Source organism: Numenius arquata, chromosome 3 (genome assembly GCF_964106895.1).
Source record: "Numenius arquata chromosome 3, bNumArq3.hap1.1, whole genome shotgun sequence".
Lineage (NCBI taxonomy): Eukaryota > Metazoa > Chordata > Aves > Charadriiformes > Scolopacidae > Numenius > Numenius arquata.
In genome coordinates, this window is record NC_133578.1 from 21,240,781 (window position 1) to 21,261,552 (window position 20,772).

Sequence of the window (20,772 nt, forward strand, 5' to 3'; positions counted from 1 at the left end):
TTACAGAACAGAGGGCTTTTCATTAACATGTACAACAACATCAACCTTACTGAGAGCCGAAGATGGCTAAACAATACTGCAGGATAAAGCAGAACAACTTTATAAAGGGATCTTTTTGATCAATTTGGTGGGCTGAGGCAGATTCATTTAGTATTTGTATGCAGAAAGACATTTGACGAAGACAAAATCTGACTCCAGGCCTAGAAGGAAGTTCACGCTCTCTAAAACTTAATGGTCTGCAAAAAATAATCAATCTCTACTGTTCTTGTGAGTTATAAGGGACTTTACAGGCATACCAAGACTTGTTAGGACATGATACAACATGAATACATTAATTAAGCACCTCGAAATCTCTTACTCCTTTCCAGAAACACTGTGCTAAAAAAAATCTGTTGTTCTTTGTGACTTAATGTTATTTTCATGCATGATCTATAAGTGCAACATGCCTTCATGCAAATCATTTCTGTGTGTATATTAGTTGTATAATAGAACACCTGGCCCTTGTACCTGTAAAGTTGTACTTAATTCCCTTCCCCAACAGAAGCCCCATTTACAAAAATAGTCACATATAATAAACAACATATGAATAAAAATAAGATGAATCCACCAACACAGGTTTTGTAAAAATATGATGTATGTGGCAGTTGAAATGCAAACAGTGGATACAGTTACCGTATTGTTTTATGCTAAACACACAAATGCTTCATTTGCACCCCTTTAGCTGGTCCCTACAGTCTGAGTAGCCATTTTTTCTCTCCTCTTCAGCAGTGTCAGCTGGTAGTGAGAACAGTAACCTCCTGTCAAGGTTGTTTCCCCATATCACAGTCACAGTCACTGACAAGGGGTCACTGTCTTTTAATAGGCACTGACCTTTAATTTACAGTATATTTGTAAAAATTGTCAGTTTGGCATAGACCTCCAGCAGGAGTCCTGTTGACACAAACACGTGATCCTTACAGGCTAGAACTATTTTGCACATAGATGCTTTTGGTTGATATTTGCTTTTATTTCTGACCTCCTTTATCTTCATGCTTTTTTTTGTCTGGCCTTGTTACGTGATCATAAGAAGGTGGACAAACTGCTGTTGATGCAGTTATATCGGTTTTCTCTGTAAATGAGTTTTCATTTAACTTGTCAATAAGGATTTCATCTTTCATACCCTGACCAGCCCCTCCTTCGGTTTTGTTTTTGTTATAGATAAAGGAAGCTTGTTTTACTGTTCGTTTTAAAAGGTGACGTCTATAAGCCCGTTGAATAATGACAGCAGATACTTCCTCCTGTTTTCGTTTTAATGTGGTTGTAATTGGTTCGTAGGAAGCTTTTGAAGGATTGGATGCCATAAACCGATCTTCCATCTGTATTCTGAGGGCGTCCATCTCCCCACTTTCCCCCAAAACACGCTTCGTGAAAGCAAACAAGATGTCAAGGCAGTGAATTCTGTCACCGCTTACCATGGGCAGATCCATTGCAATAAGCTGGACTTTGTTTGGTTTGGGTAGATGAAGAGGAGGCTCAAGTGCTGCTGCAAAATCAGACAATTTCTCAAATTCCATGAATTGTGTTGCATCGGGATCAAACTTCTCCCAGACTTCATAGAACATCTCAAAGTCATCCTCACTCAAGGGTTCAGCGCTTTCTTCAGTAGCAACACCGAAATTCTCCAAAATCACAGCAATGTACATGTTCACCACTACCAGAAATGATATGATAATGTAGCTGACAAAGAAGAATATCCCAACAGAAGGGTTGCCGCAGTCACCTTTCACAGAGCTCCCCGGATGAGCTTTGTTAGGGTCACAGTCTGGCTCCCCACTGTTAAGAATTGGGGCTAGCAAACCATCCCAGCCAGCAGATGTGGTAATTTGAAAGAGGCAGATCATGCTGTTGCCGAATGTTTCAAAGTTGAACATGTCGTCAATCCCAGCTTCCCTCTTAACATAGGCAAAGTTGGACATGCCAAAGATGGCGTAGATAAACATGACCAGGAACAGCAGCAGACCAATGTTGAACAAAGCAGGAAGAGACATCATCAAAGCAAAAAGCAGAGTGCGGATTCCCTTGGCGCCTTTAATGAGACGCAGGATTCGACCGATTCTGGCAAGTCGGATCACTCTGAATAGTGTGGGGGATACAAAATATTTCTCAATCATCTCCGCTAAGAACATACCTAAAACAGAAAAAAATAAAACCAAGACACATGAACACAATCCATATCATAGTAGAAATTTAGAAAAATAGTTTTAAAATTGGTGGTTCTATGTATCAATTAAAGACATTCTGTAGATTCTGTTATACCAGTTATACATAGTATTTGCAGATGCAATATGTGTTGAATTATTAGAACAGTTTTGATAGTACGATTAGGCAAATTATTAGATGAAATGAAAAGTTGCTTGACTTAATTGTAAACCTTGCAATGTCAAAGGCTAACCATATAGGTCTATTTGAGTGAAAGTTCCCCTTGTAATCATTTTACCCTATTTTTAGTTTAATAAACAAGACTTACCTACTATTGAGAGAATGACAACTACAAAATCAAAAATGTTCCAGCCTATAGTGAAATAGTAATGGCGAAGTGAAATTAATTTCAGGACACATTCTCCAGTAAAAAGGACAATGAACACCAGGTTTATCCAGTATAAAATATTTTCCATTTCTTTACTCTGGTCATCAGTTTCTACCATCATGGTAACCATGTTAAGACAAATAAGAATCATGATGCTGATGTCAAAGACTTGCTGTGTCACAAAATCAAAGACCATGCCTTGGAATTTGTTCTGAGGAGAAAAGAAAAAAAGAAATATCCAATACAAACTGCAATTGTTTTTTGTCTTCCTGTTAAAAGAAAGAAGAAAAATACATGCAGTTAGGCCTATAAGACTTCAATAAAAATTTAACTAGTGATCTTAAGTAGAGTAGTCAAATTAAAGTGAATACAACAGCTTAGTTCACCCTTTTTCATTTGTATACATAAAATGGTTGCAAGGGAAAAGTAGTTTTATTTACTGTGTTTACATTTTTGCTGACTGACACACTAGTTAATGATAATTTTCACACGGGCATATTTCTGCTCTCTGTATATCAATAAAAAATGAGCTGTTCGTAAATAGCTATTGGTCTGATGTATATAAATAATTTTACCCCTGGTCTTGGTATAGGTTTTTGTGGTTTTTTGGATCCCAGCTTTTTCATTGCATTGTAGTATTTCTTCTGCTCTTCTGTCATAAATATGTCTTGACCTCCAAAGTAAAAACATGAAATCAAAATTGGTTATAATCACATTTATATGCAGTGTTGAAAAAACTCTTAGAAAGAAATGTGATTTATTTGTTTATTTCATGAAAATCAAGACGACTGAATTGGGAAAAATCTCACAGCTATCAAATGCAGCTGTCTGCAATCCAGCATTTAGTCCAGAAGTTGTCTGGACATCCAGTACTGCATCTGACAAAAAACCACTGCAGTTATTTTCCTTGAATGGCAAGAAATCCTTTTCAGTCCCTCTTTTCTTTTATAGGAAGAGGTACAGTAAACAGCACCTGAGATAAGCTCGAATAGTCTGGGCTGCTTCAGTACTGTCGCCTCTGAACTGCGATTTTAGTGAAACAAAGGAAGCAGACAAACTCGGGTTTTCAGTACATGAATAAGTTAGTGCTTTAGGTATCTTTAGTTTAGCAATTCCAACACTAGGAATGGGACTCAAACTCTTCAAGGTTTTCAAGAAGATGGATTATCAGACTTTGGAGAAACTGAGCTGAAGATTGAAGCACTCCTGATACTGTTAACAGCAAAATGCTCTCTTTTAATTATTTTATCTTGATTAACTTCCATGTTCACTGAATTTTCACTGAATTTCACTGAATTTTTAGAGTTGGAAGGGACCATAAAGATCATCTAGTTCAACTCCCCTGCTGAAGCAGGATTGCCCAGAGAATGTTAGAGCACATTACTCAGGATTGCATCCAGGCGGGCCTTGAAAATCTCCAAAGAAGGGGACTCAATGAAGTTCAATGAAGTTCTGATTAGAAAAAGCCAGAACTGGCCTTTGGAGTTTGACAGTAAAGATAAAGAGAGAATTATGGGTCTTTCATGGCAACCTAACGAAAATCCACTGCCCATAGTATCTTGTAGAGACAGCTTGAATGAAAACCCATCAGACTCCACATACCTCTTAAAGTATTTTTTTCCTGTATAAAAGATACTTGCAGACATCTAATTCCAGGAATGTCTATGAACACATAAGACTGGATGCAGCCCTTTGTGGACAAGTGTTTGGGAAGCTTGAAGACATGGGAATGCATGCACCGTACACTGGATGGGCATGAGCATCTGATACTCTGACCATCTCTACGACTGAGATTATCTACATCTGCACTATGAAACACTAAAAAAGAAGCCCTGAGCTAGTCACAAACCACTCCTGTTCTGTATAGATTGTTCAGTGCCACAAAATAGAACTTGAATACTCTGGTTCATTAAAACAGCGTCTGTAGCAGCGTAATGAAATAACGCTTTATTTTTCATAACCAGGTAGTTATTTTTCTGTGCTGATAAAATCACTACAAATCAAGCAGAAAAAAAAATCAAGAAATTATGAGTGCTTTAATATAGAGGCCTAAATCAGGGGTTTGATTATGTAAGGAGATTTCATGAAGTTTAGACATGGAAAAGCAAATGACTCAAGGAAGACTAAACTGGACATTGGAAACATTCACTACAATGTAAAATGTTATGACATTAATGCATATTACATATTGGTAAGATCTTATATCTGAATATACTTCGGCTTTTTCAATTTTGAACAAACCTTGGGTGTGCATTGGACCTGCAAAAATTCAGTATTTTAGAATATCTTTAGAAGAGAAATGAAAAAATACTTATCTTCTTTTTTTGCTGATTGAAGTTATCAATAATGACACCAATGAACAGGTTCAGGGTGAAAAAAGACCCAAAAATGATAAAGATGACGAAGTACAAATACATGTACAGGTTGTCTTCATACTTGGGTTGCTGTAATACCTAAGGAAAAAAATGTGTAATATCATTCCTAAGATTTCATGTGGAAAAGTCAACTGAACAAGCAGCAACCTTGGGCAAAATGTACTTAATATTTTGTGTTTGGACAATACTCCTGTCACTTACATTGATGCATTTTGTCCATTCCATCTATTACTGACAGCATCTGGCAGTTTGCATTCAGTTTTCCACAATTTGTTACAGCAGAAGCTCATATTAGTTAATTTAACTTTGTTTCATTCTATTGTATGGATATTAATTGCTTTTGGAAGATATATAAATACACACTCGTTGATAGACCTCAAGCAAAAAAGATAATTTAAAATATTGGCAGTACTTACATCTCTTGAGTCAATTGCTGCATACATAATATCCATCCAGCCTTTAAATGTAGCCTGTAAACAGTACACACCTGTTTAAGCATAGAGCTTGAAGACAATTCATATAATTATTTTCAGCAACTGAGTAAAGCACCAGGGATAATTAGCATAACATGAAATTTCTAGATAATTTTGTCTCTTAGCTTTCTTCATGGCTGCTTATCAGATACACTGCTGTGCATCCCCCTATTTTGTCTCTATATGAACATTTTAAGCAGTAAGTGTAATTAACTTATTTCTAATTAATTATCGTGAATAATAGAATGTAGTGTCATTTTAGTGGACTAAATGTTCATCAAATCATGTCAGCTGCAAAGGCTATGTACAGCTGAGGAACAGCCTTGTGTAACTGAGTTGCCACCAATGAAGACTGAGGTGTAGTCCCTCCCTCTCAAATCAGTCAGAAAGGTGGCAACCAAAGGAAAGCAAAAATTTGATCAGCTCAGAAAGGGTATTTTCCTATCAATGAGAATTTTGAATTGTCTCTAGTTTGAAAGACTCTACCCGATTTAGTAATTCTATTTTCATTTTAAATATATTGTATTGTGTTTTACAGAGGCTAAATCCCTCAGATATGTTCTGAGATAAACTGGTAAGAAAAGGATGTATTTTATGTGCATCAAAGATTTAATATGCCTCATACATGACAGCATTTAATGAACTTTTATAGCTATTTTCTCTGCCCAAAACCTGTAAATTTTTATATTGGACAGTGAGCTGTAGACTGCTTCATCTGGGTGTTCAAAACAGAAAGTAATTTTCTCTGTTGTAGCATTTAGTTCTGTTTTGACTAGGCAACATCTCCAACCAGAAATCACTCAGTTTTTAATTCAGTTGTGCCCAGAATAAAACAAAGAAGTGAGAAAGTTCTCTGTCATTTGATCCCTATTATGATTTTGCTAAACAAGGCTGCAGATCATTGATTCCTTCATATTCCTTGCCATAGAGACCAATCGCAGAAACAAATAGGCAATGGAACACTCTTCTTCCATGGTTATTGCTGCATCTCCATCATCTTGAGGTTTCATTTCTAGTGGAGGTTTCAAAAAGGCTTTGCTTATGCAAAATAAGCAAAATATGCAAAACTGCAAAGCAGTTGGCACAATCCTGAAGTGAACTTAAAATAAGAAGGAATTATTTTCTTCAAGGAAAAGAGGTCCCTTACACTTTTGAAATAGTGAAATACTAAAAATTGCATGATTATCCTGAGATGCAAATCCCGTATGCAACAACTTTCACATCTTGGGGCCGACACAGAAAATACGATGTTCAGGCAACTTACAGTACCATGGTGAAATCAAAGAGTAGTATCAGAGGCCTGATAAATCAACAATAAATCTGAAGCAAGTAGAGGTCTCAGCTGAAGAATGTAAAGTACTTATGGAATATTTGGACTGCAAGGGATTCGGAGAGGTAGGATCAGCTTTATTTATGCAATTCCTAATATATGTTTAATCTGTTCTCAAAGACTTTTAATGACAGACATTTCACAACCTCATAAAAAATATTTATTCACGCACTTGTCTTTAGTGTTTCGTAATATCTAAATCCTTCTGTTGCCATTTAAGACTGTCACTTGTCACAATCATTATATATCTGGAGAAGAGAGTACTAATCATCCCTTGTGCAGAACCTTTTACTTATTTGCAAACTGATTATTGCTGCCTTTCTTCTTTAGGCTGGGATCACTGTTCCTTCAATCTTCCCATGTAGATCTTGCGTTCCAGAACTCCGATCATTCTCATTATTTTCCTCTGAGCTCTCTTCCACTAGGTTCATCTCTTGAAATGGTAACCAAAACTGGACTCAGTATTTCAGCTGAGATCTTACAAGGTCTAAATAGGGCAGGATATGTGCTTCACATATTACAGGTGCTACTTTTGTTTCTGTCTTCATACATTATTTGCATTTTTCTTAATGTCAAAACTTAAGTTGAAATAAGCACTTCAACCTGAAAGACGAAATGCAAATAATGGGTGTTCTTTTACTTCAGAAACATGATGCAAATGATGGAGTGGCTCTTCTGCAAAGGGTGTGCGGTTGCTTCAGATTCAGACACATGATGATCCTTGTACATCGTCCTCCAGGCACAGTGGAATTATTGGGTTTTGTGAATTTATTGGTGTAGCCCAGACTAACTAGAGTGAATGGAAAAAAATAGACTAATTTTAAAATATTAAGCTTCACCGTCATCAGTAAAGTACTTCATTAGAAACAGTCTATACATTTTGGCTAGCGCTAGGAAAAAGCTCTGAAGAACTGAGCTGTTGAATGATTATCATTATTATTAAAAAGGCAACTTGAAAAGAGTATGGGGGTGGAAAAATATAACATATTACTATCTTGCAGTTCAAAATATCTAAAGTAAAATGAGTATTTTGCATGGAGTTTTACAAAACCATAAGATATTACTGTTATTGAAGAAATGAAGAAAAAAACAATCCCAAAACCTAGTTAAAATTAAGTCATGTTATTTTTTTAATTCTAAATCCCTCATGAAATTCAGTAAGAATCAGTGAATATATTTATCATTATGCAAAACCATTTACACTAGTTGAGAACTTAGCTGTGAGAAAATGGATTCTTAATTCCCAAAGCAGAAGCATCACTTCAGCACGAGAACTTTTAATTTTTAAATGTGTTGTTTGAACAATAGCAAATAAAAGAACTGGAGTTTCAGTGTCAAGACATCACATTTAGTGAGAATATGTTATTTCTACTGCATTCAGTAGAAGCTTAGGACTAAATTTATCTGCAATACGTTTTCTTTAACAGAAATAAGGTATTATTTGGGCATTTGTGCATACTGAATAGAAAATAACCCAGAAATATGCCTAAGAGATCAAATTCTTAGTTTCTTTTTTGTATATTCAAATACAAAAATATATTGTATATTCTCAGTGACACTAAATCAGGAGTAATTCATTGATTTCAAAGATTACAGCAGTGTAACTGAAATCAGCATCTATTCCAAATGGTTTTTTTCCCCAAGGCAATTTGAAAGACTTACATTCAAATGCAGATTGAAATGTAGTTAGAAAAACCAAATTGGGCATCAAAAACGGCCAATTTACTTTACTATTGTTAAAAGTATGTAGACTTTTTTTTCCTGAGGAATAATTTCTGATGAAGTTATATATAATTCTGGAGTTCCATGACTTCATTTCTTTACCAGAAATAACCACCAGGAATATTCACATTCCCTTTTGGAGATCCAGTAGCATCTTGCTTTTAAAATACTAACCTGCTAGAACTTTGAAGCCACTCTAATCTTATAGCCCTAGAATTCTGCTTCAGATTTTTTTTACCCTACACTTCGCAAGATGTGTTTTCTTATTTATATTAGTAACAGCAGAATAATATAACATTGTGCTTTGAGACATACTGCTTTGCTATGTTTTATCCTGATAAGCAGGATATACGCTTTCCAGCAAGGATAAAAGCAGGCCACTGGGAGATTTACTTACCAAAGAATCCAAACACTAGGTTCAAATTAAAAAGGCATAAAGCCATAAAATTAGCAGGGCAGGTGCCACATCTCTTTGTGTACACCAACCTCTTCCTCTTCACTCACTGATGCATGAAAATTGTGAAAGGAATTTCTCCAGATCTGTCTCTGCTTTCATGCTTTTCTTTAGGGACAGAGAAATACTCAAACAAGTTCAGACCAAGAAATGAAAAAAGAAGTTTGCAGATCCACATAGACCAACATGAGGTATGCTGGATTATAGAAGAAAAAACTCCTTAAACAGAATGTCTATTTATATGACCGATGGCATAAATCTTTACACTCCAAATCATGTAAGAATTTTGGAAAATAGTCTCTGAGCAACAAAGTCTATAAAACTTGGTTATATCAATGGCACATATTGTTAGCCTGTATTTCTGGGCAGAAAGAATTATAACACTGCTAGGAATACTAAAGATTTTCCACACTCCCTCCTCCCCCAAAGAAAAAAAAATAAAATATGCAACCCCCAAATTAGTTTATGTTCTTTTCTTCAGTCCCACTTTTCAGAAATGAATCCCCCATCACCAGTAAGGAAACTCAAGGAAGAACTTCTCAGAGAGTTCTCTTTGCTTAAAAAGCCACAGCCACACAGTTCTAATATATTTTTGAGGCTAAAATATTTATTTCTGAAATTATCCCACTTCTTTTGAGTATTTCTGTGTGAGATATCTATGTTTCTTTTCAATATTACTCTTAAAAAGAGGGTTTTTTTTCTGGGATGAGCAGACCCTTATACTATCAGAAAAGGCTTTTCGTGATTCATTTATATTTTTCCCAGTGCCAGGGTTTGGAATTCTTTTGGCTTGTTTTCATTTGGATTTTTTCTTGGCATGAAAATGGCACTACGTCCAGTAGTATTCACTCCAGACAGAAAACCTCTGATGCAGAAAATAAAGATTTTTGTTGTATTACCTCTAATACAGAAAAGCTGAGGGGATTTACAATATTATTCTTTGACTGGCCCAAAGAGTATGAGTCAGAGGATAGAATGGAAATAATACTGGATTGTGAGAGGCAGCTTTCTGTAGTTTCTAGCTTCCTGAAAAAAGGACCTTGTGCCTGTAATTCATGCACTGATACTTATCACTGAGTTTGTCATTAGAAAAACGCCATTGACCTCTGTGGTGTTATTTTCTCAGATCCATCACAACCTAAACAAAAGTCTGCGCCTGAGGTTGTTAAGGTGGGGAACCAAATCACTTCAGTAGACTTTCCAATTTATCATTGAGATGTTAAAAAAGGCCATTAATGTTCACATTGGGTACACAGGAAACATACCCACTTTCAACCATGATTTTTGATTCTGATTTTTCAGGCTTAATACCTTATACCAATTACTGAAGTTTCATTAGGTTTATCTTTATTTCTGACACAGTAATGGGTACCTCTAATTAATTTACTTATCTTTAGTATTACTAAAGGATTAGGAAAGTTAAGAAAACCTAGGATTGTGACATACCTATTCATTTCTCATATTTCTTCTGACACAGTGGCTTTGGAAACCTATTCTAGATTCTCATGAAAAGCATTTTATATATTAAATAGAAAATCACCTTATAAATACCTTCTTTGATGGAGAAAGTGAATCTCAAACATTTATGAATTGTGGCCTTTCTTGTGTTCTTGAAGGTGAAAAAAACATAAATTCTGTATATTTTAAAGCGTTGGCTGAAAATCAAGCTGATATTTTGCTTTCTCTGCCCTAGGGCTTTTATCATTCCATAACTGCAAAATCACTACTAGTGGTTTACTTACCAAACCCTAAAAGATGCAGGGTCAAGTGTCTGTTTTGTGGAATGAGAGAAGTGCCCCATTTTTTTCTGGTATGTCAAACAAAAAATCTCTTCATGCTTTTGTAAGAATTTTAGTAATACAGAAAATAGGTGGTGTTGTCATTGACATTCTACTCGTACAAAAAAAAAATCCATCCATTAGGCAAGCCTTTGATCAATGCAAAATCTCATATTGTAGACACTGCAAAAACAACTGGCTTGTCCTCCCATGAGAACTAGGTCCCTCCGTGGTAGGTCTAGATTTATTTTTCCGTTGGAAGCGTGGAACAATTGGCAAATTTCTCCCAATTTGCCTCCCAGAACAATCCAATAATTTAAGAATCTAAGTCTTCATGTAAGAAATATTCATTGCTTTTCAATGAAGAGAAGATGGAATAAGCTATGCATAGACGTGACACTGAAATATGTATGACTGCAAATAGCTGAGGGGTGGTGGTTGTGGGCAGAAAGCCAGAAGAAAAGGTACCTGGTGTTATCCCTGTCCCAGAACAGACTAGGTTACTGCTGGAAGAAGAGTTACAAACCACTTGGAAAGAGTTTCGTTGATGTCTGGTTTCTCCTGAACATGTTAAATAAAGCATTCTGGCCCCTCCAACCCCAAAGTGATTCTAGGCCAGTGGATTTCAAAAATAAGACAGAGAAAAAAGGGTTTAAAGTTGCTATACTACAATCCAATTTTGTTACCAAAATCAATTTGTATTCAGTAGTTTATTTATTTAATACTGCTGGTCCCTCTCTGCTCTTTCCTGATGTGACGGTAAAGTAAATAATTAATCATAGTGAAATTTAAATTGTTAGAGTTGTCACTCACACAGGTGAGATACTGTATTAGCTGGGAGAGGCAGTTCACAATGCTCAGAACTATCATTTTAGACTCTGTGCAGGACCATGTTGATACCACTGCATCATGTTAATGATTTGTATTATTGAGATTTTTTATGCCAACATAAAAGCCAGAAACATATTTAAAAACTATAAAAAGGAAAACTAAACTTCTGCAGAATTAGACAGTAACCTCAAAAAAACATAGAGGTTGCTGAATGCACACAACATAGGTTAGAGTCCAGCATTTTTTTTTTTTATTAAAGCTGGGTCAGGTTGTTAGCTACTCCAAAATACAAAGACAGTGCTGTGAGGACACAATCTTTGATAGGGAAGGCATAACCTTATAGTATCTTTCTGCATATATTTTCTTCCTTTTCTTCTCTCAGTTTTTGCTAAATAACCTCCACTAGGTGGTTATGCACAGAAATAGCAGGGAAAATATTCAATCAATTATAGCATCTAATGATATTTTTCTTTTCTTATTTCTCTTCCAAAAGAGAAATTGCTTCTTAGATCACATAAGTCTGCACTGGCGGCAGCCACATCATTGAGATGGGATTTCCTACTGGAATTCTTCTCTGTGACTTAATCACACCAACGCAGATTTTTGCTTTTCAGCAACAGTAAAACTTAAAATATACAGATAGCTGAATACCACCATTCCTAGGTACTTCTAGAAACTTTTAAAGTTAGAAGGGGCTGGAAGACTAAGGGAGCCATAAATAGTAAGAATAGCACTTGTTCTGTCAGACGTCCTAAAAATTCTGTATTCATCTTTAGTAGGCTCTACTTGCTGTTTACTATGAAAATAGTAATCAGTTATCAGTGCAGCGGTATTACTAAATCACAGATAAAAATCATCAGGTAAATATGTTTTCTGTCTTTGTTGCTAGAAATGCTTTTCACTATTGCATATAAACAGTAAGAGGTATATAAAGAGTGATCACTTACTACTTGAAGTAAAGAAAGATACCCAAATCCTACATTATCAAAGTTTACTTTCACGTTTTTCCACCGGGCACTTTGATTGTTTTTTATGAGCTCCTCGCACTGACTAAAATTGTTGATTTGGTCGACTTCAAACCTTTCATCAGTTGTGGTGTTAACACAGTAGTAGAACTTCCCAGCAAACAGATTTACTCCCATGATGCTGAAAATTAGCCAGAATATAAGACAAACGAGAAGCACGTTCATGATGGATGGAATTGCTCCTAAAAGGGCATTCACAACCACCTAGTACACAAATACAGGGGGAAAAAGAAAAGAGTGTAAGAATATTCACAGCAATAAAGGTTTGTATAATGTTTTACCAATGCTTAATAAATGACTGTTCAGAAACTAATACTATAAAAGTTAAAGCAGTACATTAATAACTGTAGCATTGCACTGTTCTTCTAATTACTTAACATTAGAACACGTAATGAAAGGAAAATAAGTGAGAAAATTAAAACAATTAAAAGAAAAACAAAAAAGAGGACCTGGTGGTAGTAAGATGAAGCCTGACACTGACATGTTCTATATAAAAAAGACAAACGTGTTAAATATAAATATGGACATAATAAAATTCTAAAAATGCATGAAATTATAGGTTTAAAAAGTTTAAAGAAAAATGGCAACCTGTAGATCAACATAGCTTTGAAATTTAAGCTGAAAACACAAATGCCATGAATCTAGAAACTAAGCTCTACATTAGAAGGATTATGCAGGAATTAAATACATATCTTTATTGCCTTATTGTTCCATGCAAGATTATAACAAAGATTTATTTCTTTGTATAGAAAAGCAAGACAGTTTTGCAATATGTGTCTACTTGAATCAACATAATTTATTTCAAGCTCCAGTCTTATTGTTTCACGTATTGAGTTTAAGTCAGTAATACCCTTCATTTATCTAAAGAAGGCCATATATCAAGGACAGGTTTAGGGGTTTTGATTTTGCACTTTAAATTACTTTTGGCCAGTTGCCTTCTCAGCCCCTTGCAGGCAAGATGTCAATAATTATGTAGATAAAAAGAGTATTTTTCTGATATACACAATAATTAATCACATGTGTCTGTCAGAGCTATCAAAACTTTTGTGGTATTTGGCTAATAGCTAAGCAATCATTTGTCCTTAAGTATCCAATACCAGATCTCATTTACAAGTTATATTTTATTTTAATTTTTTTTTTTGTCTGTAAAACTTTTAGCACCTTGTAGGAAGGTAAAATAAAATATATGGTAGGGCTCTGTTTCTCAGTAATCCAATTCCTGCAATAAGAGAGGAAAGGATTGGCATGGATACTTGGGGTGTATTACGGTGTCTTAGTCCATCTTTGGTCCCTGCTTTTTGCAACATAGAGGGATCTTCCCCACTACCAACATAATTCTGAGCAAGATCAGAGCTGCTCTATCTTACTACCTGTATTTCACGGCCTCTTGAAGGCCTTTGGAAGTGGAGTATTGTAGTTGTGTTACTCGTCACTCAGCACCCTCCTCCTCCCAAATGTTATGGCCAGGAATTAGAACCTGTTTAGAGATCTTAGGTAGAAATGTTATTTTCAGGGCAGATTATCTTCACATTTTAAGGGCCTCCTCCATTGCCAGAAAGTAGAAATGGGACCTTTCTGTAACTGAGAATTATCCCTATATTTTATAAAACCATGAATTTTTTAAAATCTGGCTTTTCTTGGCAGCATCTATTTTTGGTGATAACTTTAAAGGAAGTATGCTTGCTTCTTGAGATTTTTATAATAGAAAATGGGAAGTATCTAGGTGATGTATGCATTAAAAAAAAAAAAAAAAAGTTTAAAAAGGCTAACAAGGTCCCAGTAATATTCTGAACATAAGGAACCATTTTCAAAGGAGTGAGTGAAATGGTCTTTTATTATCCTGTGGGGAGAAGAAATCTGTTGCTACTTAGTTTGATGAAACTGAAAACAACATAAAAATTATTAACACAGTTTTTCTGGATTTTATTCCAGGTCTGATCTGATCTATGACACTGTTGCTGCTTTGAAATTCTAGGCCAGCTAGTACTTGTCCTATCTTTTTCTTTTTATTTTCCTTCACCTATAAAAATTTCCTGCCTGTGTTATACTAATTGAATTTCTCTGTTTAATCTTGATGAAAAACCTGAAAAAAAAGATGTCAAGAAAGATAGATGGGGATTTAGTCCTGCAACTTAAATAAATTAAGGGTACCTGTGCTCACATGAAGAATGTTTTTGTGTGAATTGAGTACCTGTAGCAATTACCTTTTTAACAACCCTGAGATCCATTGGACCACAGCACAGATCCAGAACAGGCAGCAGAATAATAACAGCTACAGGAATTGTTACAACAATTATGAATTGATTATAGTTGTAGAAAGGAAGATTTCTACTAAATGCCATCAATGTGTCTCGCATCTTTAGATGAACAGGTAATGCAGTCTCGCTACCGAGACTGCTAAAAGATCAGCCACCTCTTCTTGAATAAGAAGTGAACAGCTTCCAGCAACTGTTCCAACAACAGTTCCAACAACTTATTTCATATAGGTCACTGAAACCCCATCAAATGGTAACAATTTTTGGTCACTACTGACCTGGCCTGGATGCGAACTGGTGACCTAGAGATGAAAGGTTCTGTATCCTATTACCAACCCCTTGAGCTATCCAGTCCCCCTGGAAGGTTTTTTAAGAAAAGAAGAAAAGAAAATTAAAACTTTTAGAAGCTGTTTTCTGTTTGCGTTTTGTTTTTTGATTTTTTTTTTCCCCCACCAGTGTTGAGCCTTTGCCCTACCATATTTATAATGTAAAACTGCATTTTTACGTGCTGTTCAGATGCTTGGCTGACTGTAAAGTCCACCTTAGGAAGAAGTCTTTAATTTCTTCAACACATACACTTGGAGGCAATTGATTTATCAGCGTTTTTTCTGTTTACTTTTTTGGTATTTGCTTTGTGAATAGCTGAGGTATATCAGGATAACCAGGATATTAGCTTACATAATATATATCCAAGATAGCACCCATACATACACACATAACACCTATGCACATAAGTTACAGCAAATGGACAGAAAAAAGTAAGAACCAATTGAAAAGGGAACTGGATGCAGAAAAGAGATCAATTTGCATTTCTTAATGAGTTAAAAAATTAGCAAATAAAAACTGTCAATCTCTTCTTGTTGAAAAGAGTCTGTAGTGGGTTAAAAGAATGTTGGCAACTACAGCTCTTATTTTTGCTTGTTCTTCAAATCTAGATCAGATGTATGTGATTCTAAACGTATTTTTTATTTTAAAAGGGGCTGTTCTTTTGGGCCTATTTTCTGCTATTCCTTGAAACAGAATATAATGCCAATAAATTGGAAAAAGATGTTTGCAGAGTAGTTTGGTTTGTTTTTAAAATTACCTCTGCATTTCCACAAGGCGGGGATGTTGTTGGTCAGGCTGACTCTGGTGAGCAAGCTGTAAAAGCCCAAGCTGATTCTGCTTGTTCACCTTCCCATAGCTTCAGGTAGGTGGAATAACAATAAGAGCAAGTGAGAAGACACCTACAGAGACAAATGGGCTCTAGACTATTCTACATCTTAGTTGATATTCATCCAGGAAAAAAAAAAAAAGATTGTGGAAAACCATGTCTTCTCTAGAAGAAAGCAGTATTTCATATATATACACATTATTTTCATGTTTACATTTTTATAATATTTATCTTGCAACATCAGATATATATGTAAGATAAAAAAATTACTGCAATGCTAATTGTCTGTCTTATCGTCTGGCTGATATGACATTATGTCAATACAAATTAGTAGTCCAGTAGTTGTTTGTTGTTGCTGTTTGCATCTTTTTTTGGACAACTGTCCAAAGAATACAGCAAAATGGAACTGAAAAAAAACCAAAACAGGTTTTGCTACCGGAGCTATGCATATGTATAGGATGAGGATTATGCAAAATACCAGCTTATCCCTGCTGTATGAGTAGAATATAAGGAAGCTTTACTAGATTCAGCCTTGCTGTGGAACACATACCTGGAAAACATAGTGAGATATAAATGTATTATAGTTCCCTCAGCAAAATTGCTTTAATAGATCCTGGCATCTCAGCAGCCACAGGCTTTCCAGGAATTCCTACATTGGACCTGACTAATAGATATATCAGGGTCGGCCTCCTGAAATCTGTAAACAAACCAGGAACAGTCTTCAGTAGTACTTAGCCATTTTTTCCATAACTTTTATAGCTTCTCTGAAGAAATTCCAAACTCTGTCCATGGTGCAAATGAGGAGGAAGTTACTATCTTTGGGATGGAAAAGAAGATTACAGGATTAAGTTTGGAACATACTTAAAATGACAAAATACTATGTTTGTCTCCACATTGGAAGTTGTACTAGGCTTAAACAGGAAAAGTTTCCCAAAGATTTGGTGTGCCGGGTTTCATAACAGAGTCCTGTGAAGGAGTCCATCAAAGACTAGAGAGGTTGTTTAACTGTTACCTCATATGTTATTCTGCATGTGCATTGTCACATAAGGTTCACATACAAAAGCACAGAAAGCCAAATAATTTTTACTTCACCAGAACCGTTGTGGATGAAATCAAACCTTATCTTCTGTGGACACTATATGGCCCTAAAAAGCATAAGACATATCCCTCCTGTATTCAATTCTTTCATAGCTGGAAAAGCCCGAGAAAGCCTTCAGGAACTCCAAGGAAGAGGAACAAATTGTGGGCTTGAGTACATATGTCCAAAAAAATTTATAGTTTCCTTCTCTTTATTGACTACCTGTATGGTCACACAGTTGTAGACTTCAGATGGTGCTTGTAACAAAAAGCCATTCACCTCCCTCTTAGCAGTACAAAGATTGAAGAGCCAGTTGTTCAAAGACAGCAGCACGCAGAGAAAGTTTGACAATAGCATATGCAGCATAAGCCACATTAGAGCAAAGCAGAAAAATTAATTCCTGACTCCAATGAAACACTGACACTGCCTTGGGCAGGATTTCAGAGTAAGCTACGAGTACTGCCTTGTCTTGAACAAGTATGGGGTAAGAACATTTGCCATAAGATCATGAATCTCCCCTGCTCAACTGGCTGAAGTTCAGAGGTACACAAAGCTGCCAGAGAGAGAATTTGCACTGAAAAATGAAGAAGTGAGCAAGTAGCCATTGGTTTAGATTCTCGGTCCACCACAGGGTAAGATTGCTGGAATGAGCAGGTACGTGTGTTGTGAGTGGACCTTGTGTAATCCCTTTTCAACATAAACAATTCAGAACAAGTTATAAAGTTGAAGGGACTGCACTTGAATGGCAAAACAGGGATTTCATCTGGATTTCTATTGTTTCAAAATTCCCCAAAGCCAGAAAATTCAAAGTACTATTTTCTTACTCAGTAAACATGACACTTGGGAGCATCTTGATTTCCTAAAATAAAGAGAGAAATTTAAAAAAACAATCACCAAGAAATAATTTATCAATAATCACTGATTTTTTCAGGGTATAGTATACATGTAATGTAAACATCTTGCAGCAGTATAGTACATGCTCTGCTTGTGTGTTTACAGTCCCTGCTGAAAAACAGGGACCATTTTGTTTCTGCAATGTCATATGAAAGCAGCACCTTCATTACTATTGTCCCTTCCTGCATGTGACCTGAGAGCATTTGTAAAGCGGCGTGACAAAAGTGGTGGGGGCAGTCCCTTTGTTCTGACCAAATAATAACAAAAATGAGCTGTAATAATGTCTTCCTGTTCTCCCTGGTCCTATAAAATAGGTGATAAAAGCTGCATTTCTCTGAAGTTAGAGAAGCCACTTCTACAAGTTACAACACAGCAGAAAGTCAGTGGGATTGGAGGAAAGAGGTATGGGGCTTAAATTTGGAGAAGCTATGTCCATTGGAAATGTTCCCCTCACAAGGCAATGGAGGTACCTGACCTGTGGGCCAGCAGACAGAATGCAAACACTCACTGCCCAGTGCAGAGGACTGAGACTGATCCTTAGTGGTGGCTTTGGGCTCTTTGCCGCAGTTGCTCAGTGTGAGGTTTGGAGGTGCTCACGAAGGAAGAAAACTAATGAAGCAGTGGGAAAAATATTCCCACACAAGATAGCCTGTCTCATCTGAGTGTATCCATGGAGTTTGATAGAAGAGGCATGTCATGTCTGGATATATAAGGATTAAAAGTTCTTTATGTTGAAGAGATAACGTATATGTACATTCCCACAGCAGTAATGTAGATGGGAACTTCTATTCAAAGATAATAAAGAAAAATTGTCACATTTTCCTACCATTTACATCAGGTAGTAAAACATATCTGACAATGCAACCTAGTAGATGAGGACAGAATGGGGAAGGGAGAAAGGGAGAGGAGGAAGAGAGAGAGAGAGAGATTGTGACAATTTTACTTGCAAATACATACTTTAACAAGACACCTCAAACCTTCATATTTCCTCATTGAGTAGCTTGGAACTGGTACATTAGGAAGAAGCATGCTGCATATACTTGATGATCAGCTATGAACTGGCTTTAGAGACAACAAAGGATGATTGAATATTTCTATGAGAGAAAGTGCAATGTACTTGACATGATCCAAATAATGATTCAAGGGGGGAACTATGGTGAATCTAAAAAGGTAGATTCATCCAAGTTATTAAAACTTTCTAATTTTCAATTAATTACTCCTCTGTTTTATCTTATAGGATTTCTTGTGAGAAAATCTTACCTCAAATAAGAATGTCCCATAACCCAACTTGTGTCTGTTGCCTCTTGTTATCACTGTGCACATCTGAAAATAGTCTAGCTTTGTCTTTTCTCTATCACCCAATCAAAATTTGAGGTATTTTATGGTTTTTGTCTTTAAGAAGTCCATAATAAAAGAACTAGAATATTGCCACCTTTGCTACACAGTTTGCCTTTATGCCATGTACTTAGATATAACTTATTCTTAACTACATAACCTATGATTATTTAAGCCCAGAACTAAATAACATTTAGAAAAATTTTTAGAAAAGTTAGAAGCAAAGGAAAAAACAAGACCGAAATCTTATTCTAGAAAATCCTTATCCTCAATTCAGGATTACTACGAAGTAGCAAATAGAAAGTATGAAAGAGTAAATTGTGATATTGAGACTAGAATATTATTTAAATCTAGAAAAAAAGCACAAAAATTTGTTTCATGAAAGAAATGAATGCATTTTGTTAGTGTTAGAACCTGCACGGGAAGCACCTCACATGTGAAACAATTGAAAAAAATGAGTATTTTAGACAAGATTTATGACAAGGTTTTCAATTTTTGAGTCAAATGAAGACTGCATCTGGAATGCAGACTGAAGATTATTAGAAAAATATCATTTAAAGCAGCAACTGTAAAGAAAAATTTGGATTTAACTGAGAGTACGCAAAGAGAAGACAGGCAGATGGAAAGAATCAGCGACCCCTAACAAGGAGATACAACTAAATATTAACAGTCACAAAAAAATAAAATTGAAGCAAGAGATAAAAGATCTCAGAGGAGAAGAAAATCACTACCTTAACAATTACAGTCTTTTCTGTTTTTCCTTGATTGTTAATGTGCAAGTGTGGTTGACTGAAGAATGCTTCTGACAGAGAATTCTATCTTCGAAGAAAGCAAAATGCTTCCTCAAACACTTAATGCACAAACTATTTTTACAACACTTCGTGCTGGAAAAATTTAATGCTATTGGGTGGTGAGTTTATACCTTGGAATGCTAGAACTGTTAGCAGGGAGGTTCTACTAGATGATCTCAGGAGGTCCCTTCTAACCTCAGTCATTCTGCAGTTCTATCCTAGCTTTTGTAAGAAAATTTAACTTGGTTAAAGTAGCAATAGAAGAATAGAAGCGTTTCTTAGTCACATAACAGTATATTAAAAGCAAGCTACACTGTTAGATTTAACAAAATACTGGAGTTCCCAGAACAGTTTTGATTCTGTTTCTCACCAGAAATCAAGTATGTGACAAACTACTTTTGAGTACAACATAATTTAACATATTGTATATTGAAATACAATAATTATCTGCCAAGCAATAAATCATATGGCTGCATTTGTTTGAGAAGACCTAGTAAATATTGTAAATACACATGAGCATGAAAACAGAGTAATTATTTGACGTGGGGACAATACCTTTAAATTTCACCAGATGCAGTGAAAAAAAAAAACAAACTTTTTGGTCTGCCTGTTGTATAAATGGAATGTTATTGAACTTTATGTGTTCTTTAACATTTTTAATTAAAATGTAAACTGCATTATGTATCTCATTGAAATTTCAATAAGTTTTGAT

General features: G+C 35.6%; 1 protein-coding gene across 2 annotated transcripts in view; it reads right to left on the reverse strand.

Annotated features, from left to right (window-relative positions):
- Window positions 1-1,004: 1,004 nt before the first annotated feature.
- Window positions 1,005-20,772, reverse strand: part of LOC141462802 (sodium channel protein type 1 subunit alpha) — a 67,510-nt gene continuing 47,742 nt past the window's right edge. For both annotated transcript variants that reach the window (XM_074144845.1, XM_074144846.1), the window contains exons 21-26: window positions 12,477-12,758; window positions 5,358-5,411; window positions 4,882-5,019; window positions 3,142-3,246; window positions 2,507-2,777; window positions 1,005-2,167 (exon numbers count right to left, since the gene is read on the reverse strand). In XM_074144845.1, the coding sequence (XP_074000946.1) occupies window positions 1,005-2,167; window positions 2,507-2,777; window positions 3,142-3,246; window positions 4,882-5,019; window positions 5,358-5,411; window positions 12,477-12,758 (2,013 nt within the window). The remainder of the gene's footprint in view (window positions 2,168-2,506; window positions 2,778-3,141; window positions 3,247-4,881; window positions 5,020-5,357; window positions 5,412-12,476; window positions 12,759-20,772) is intronic.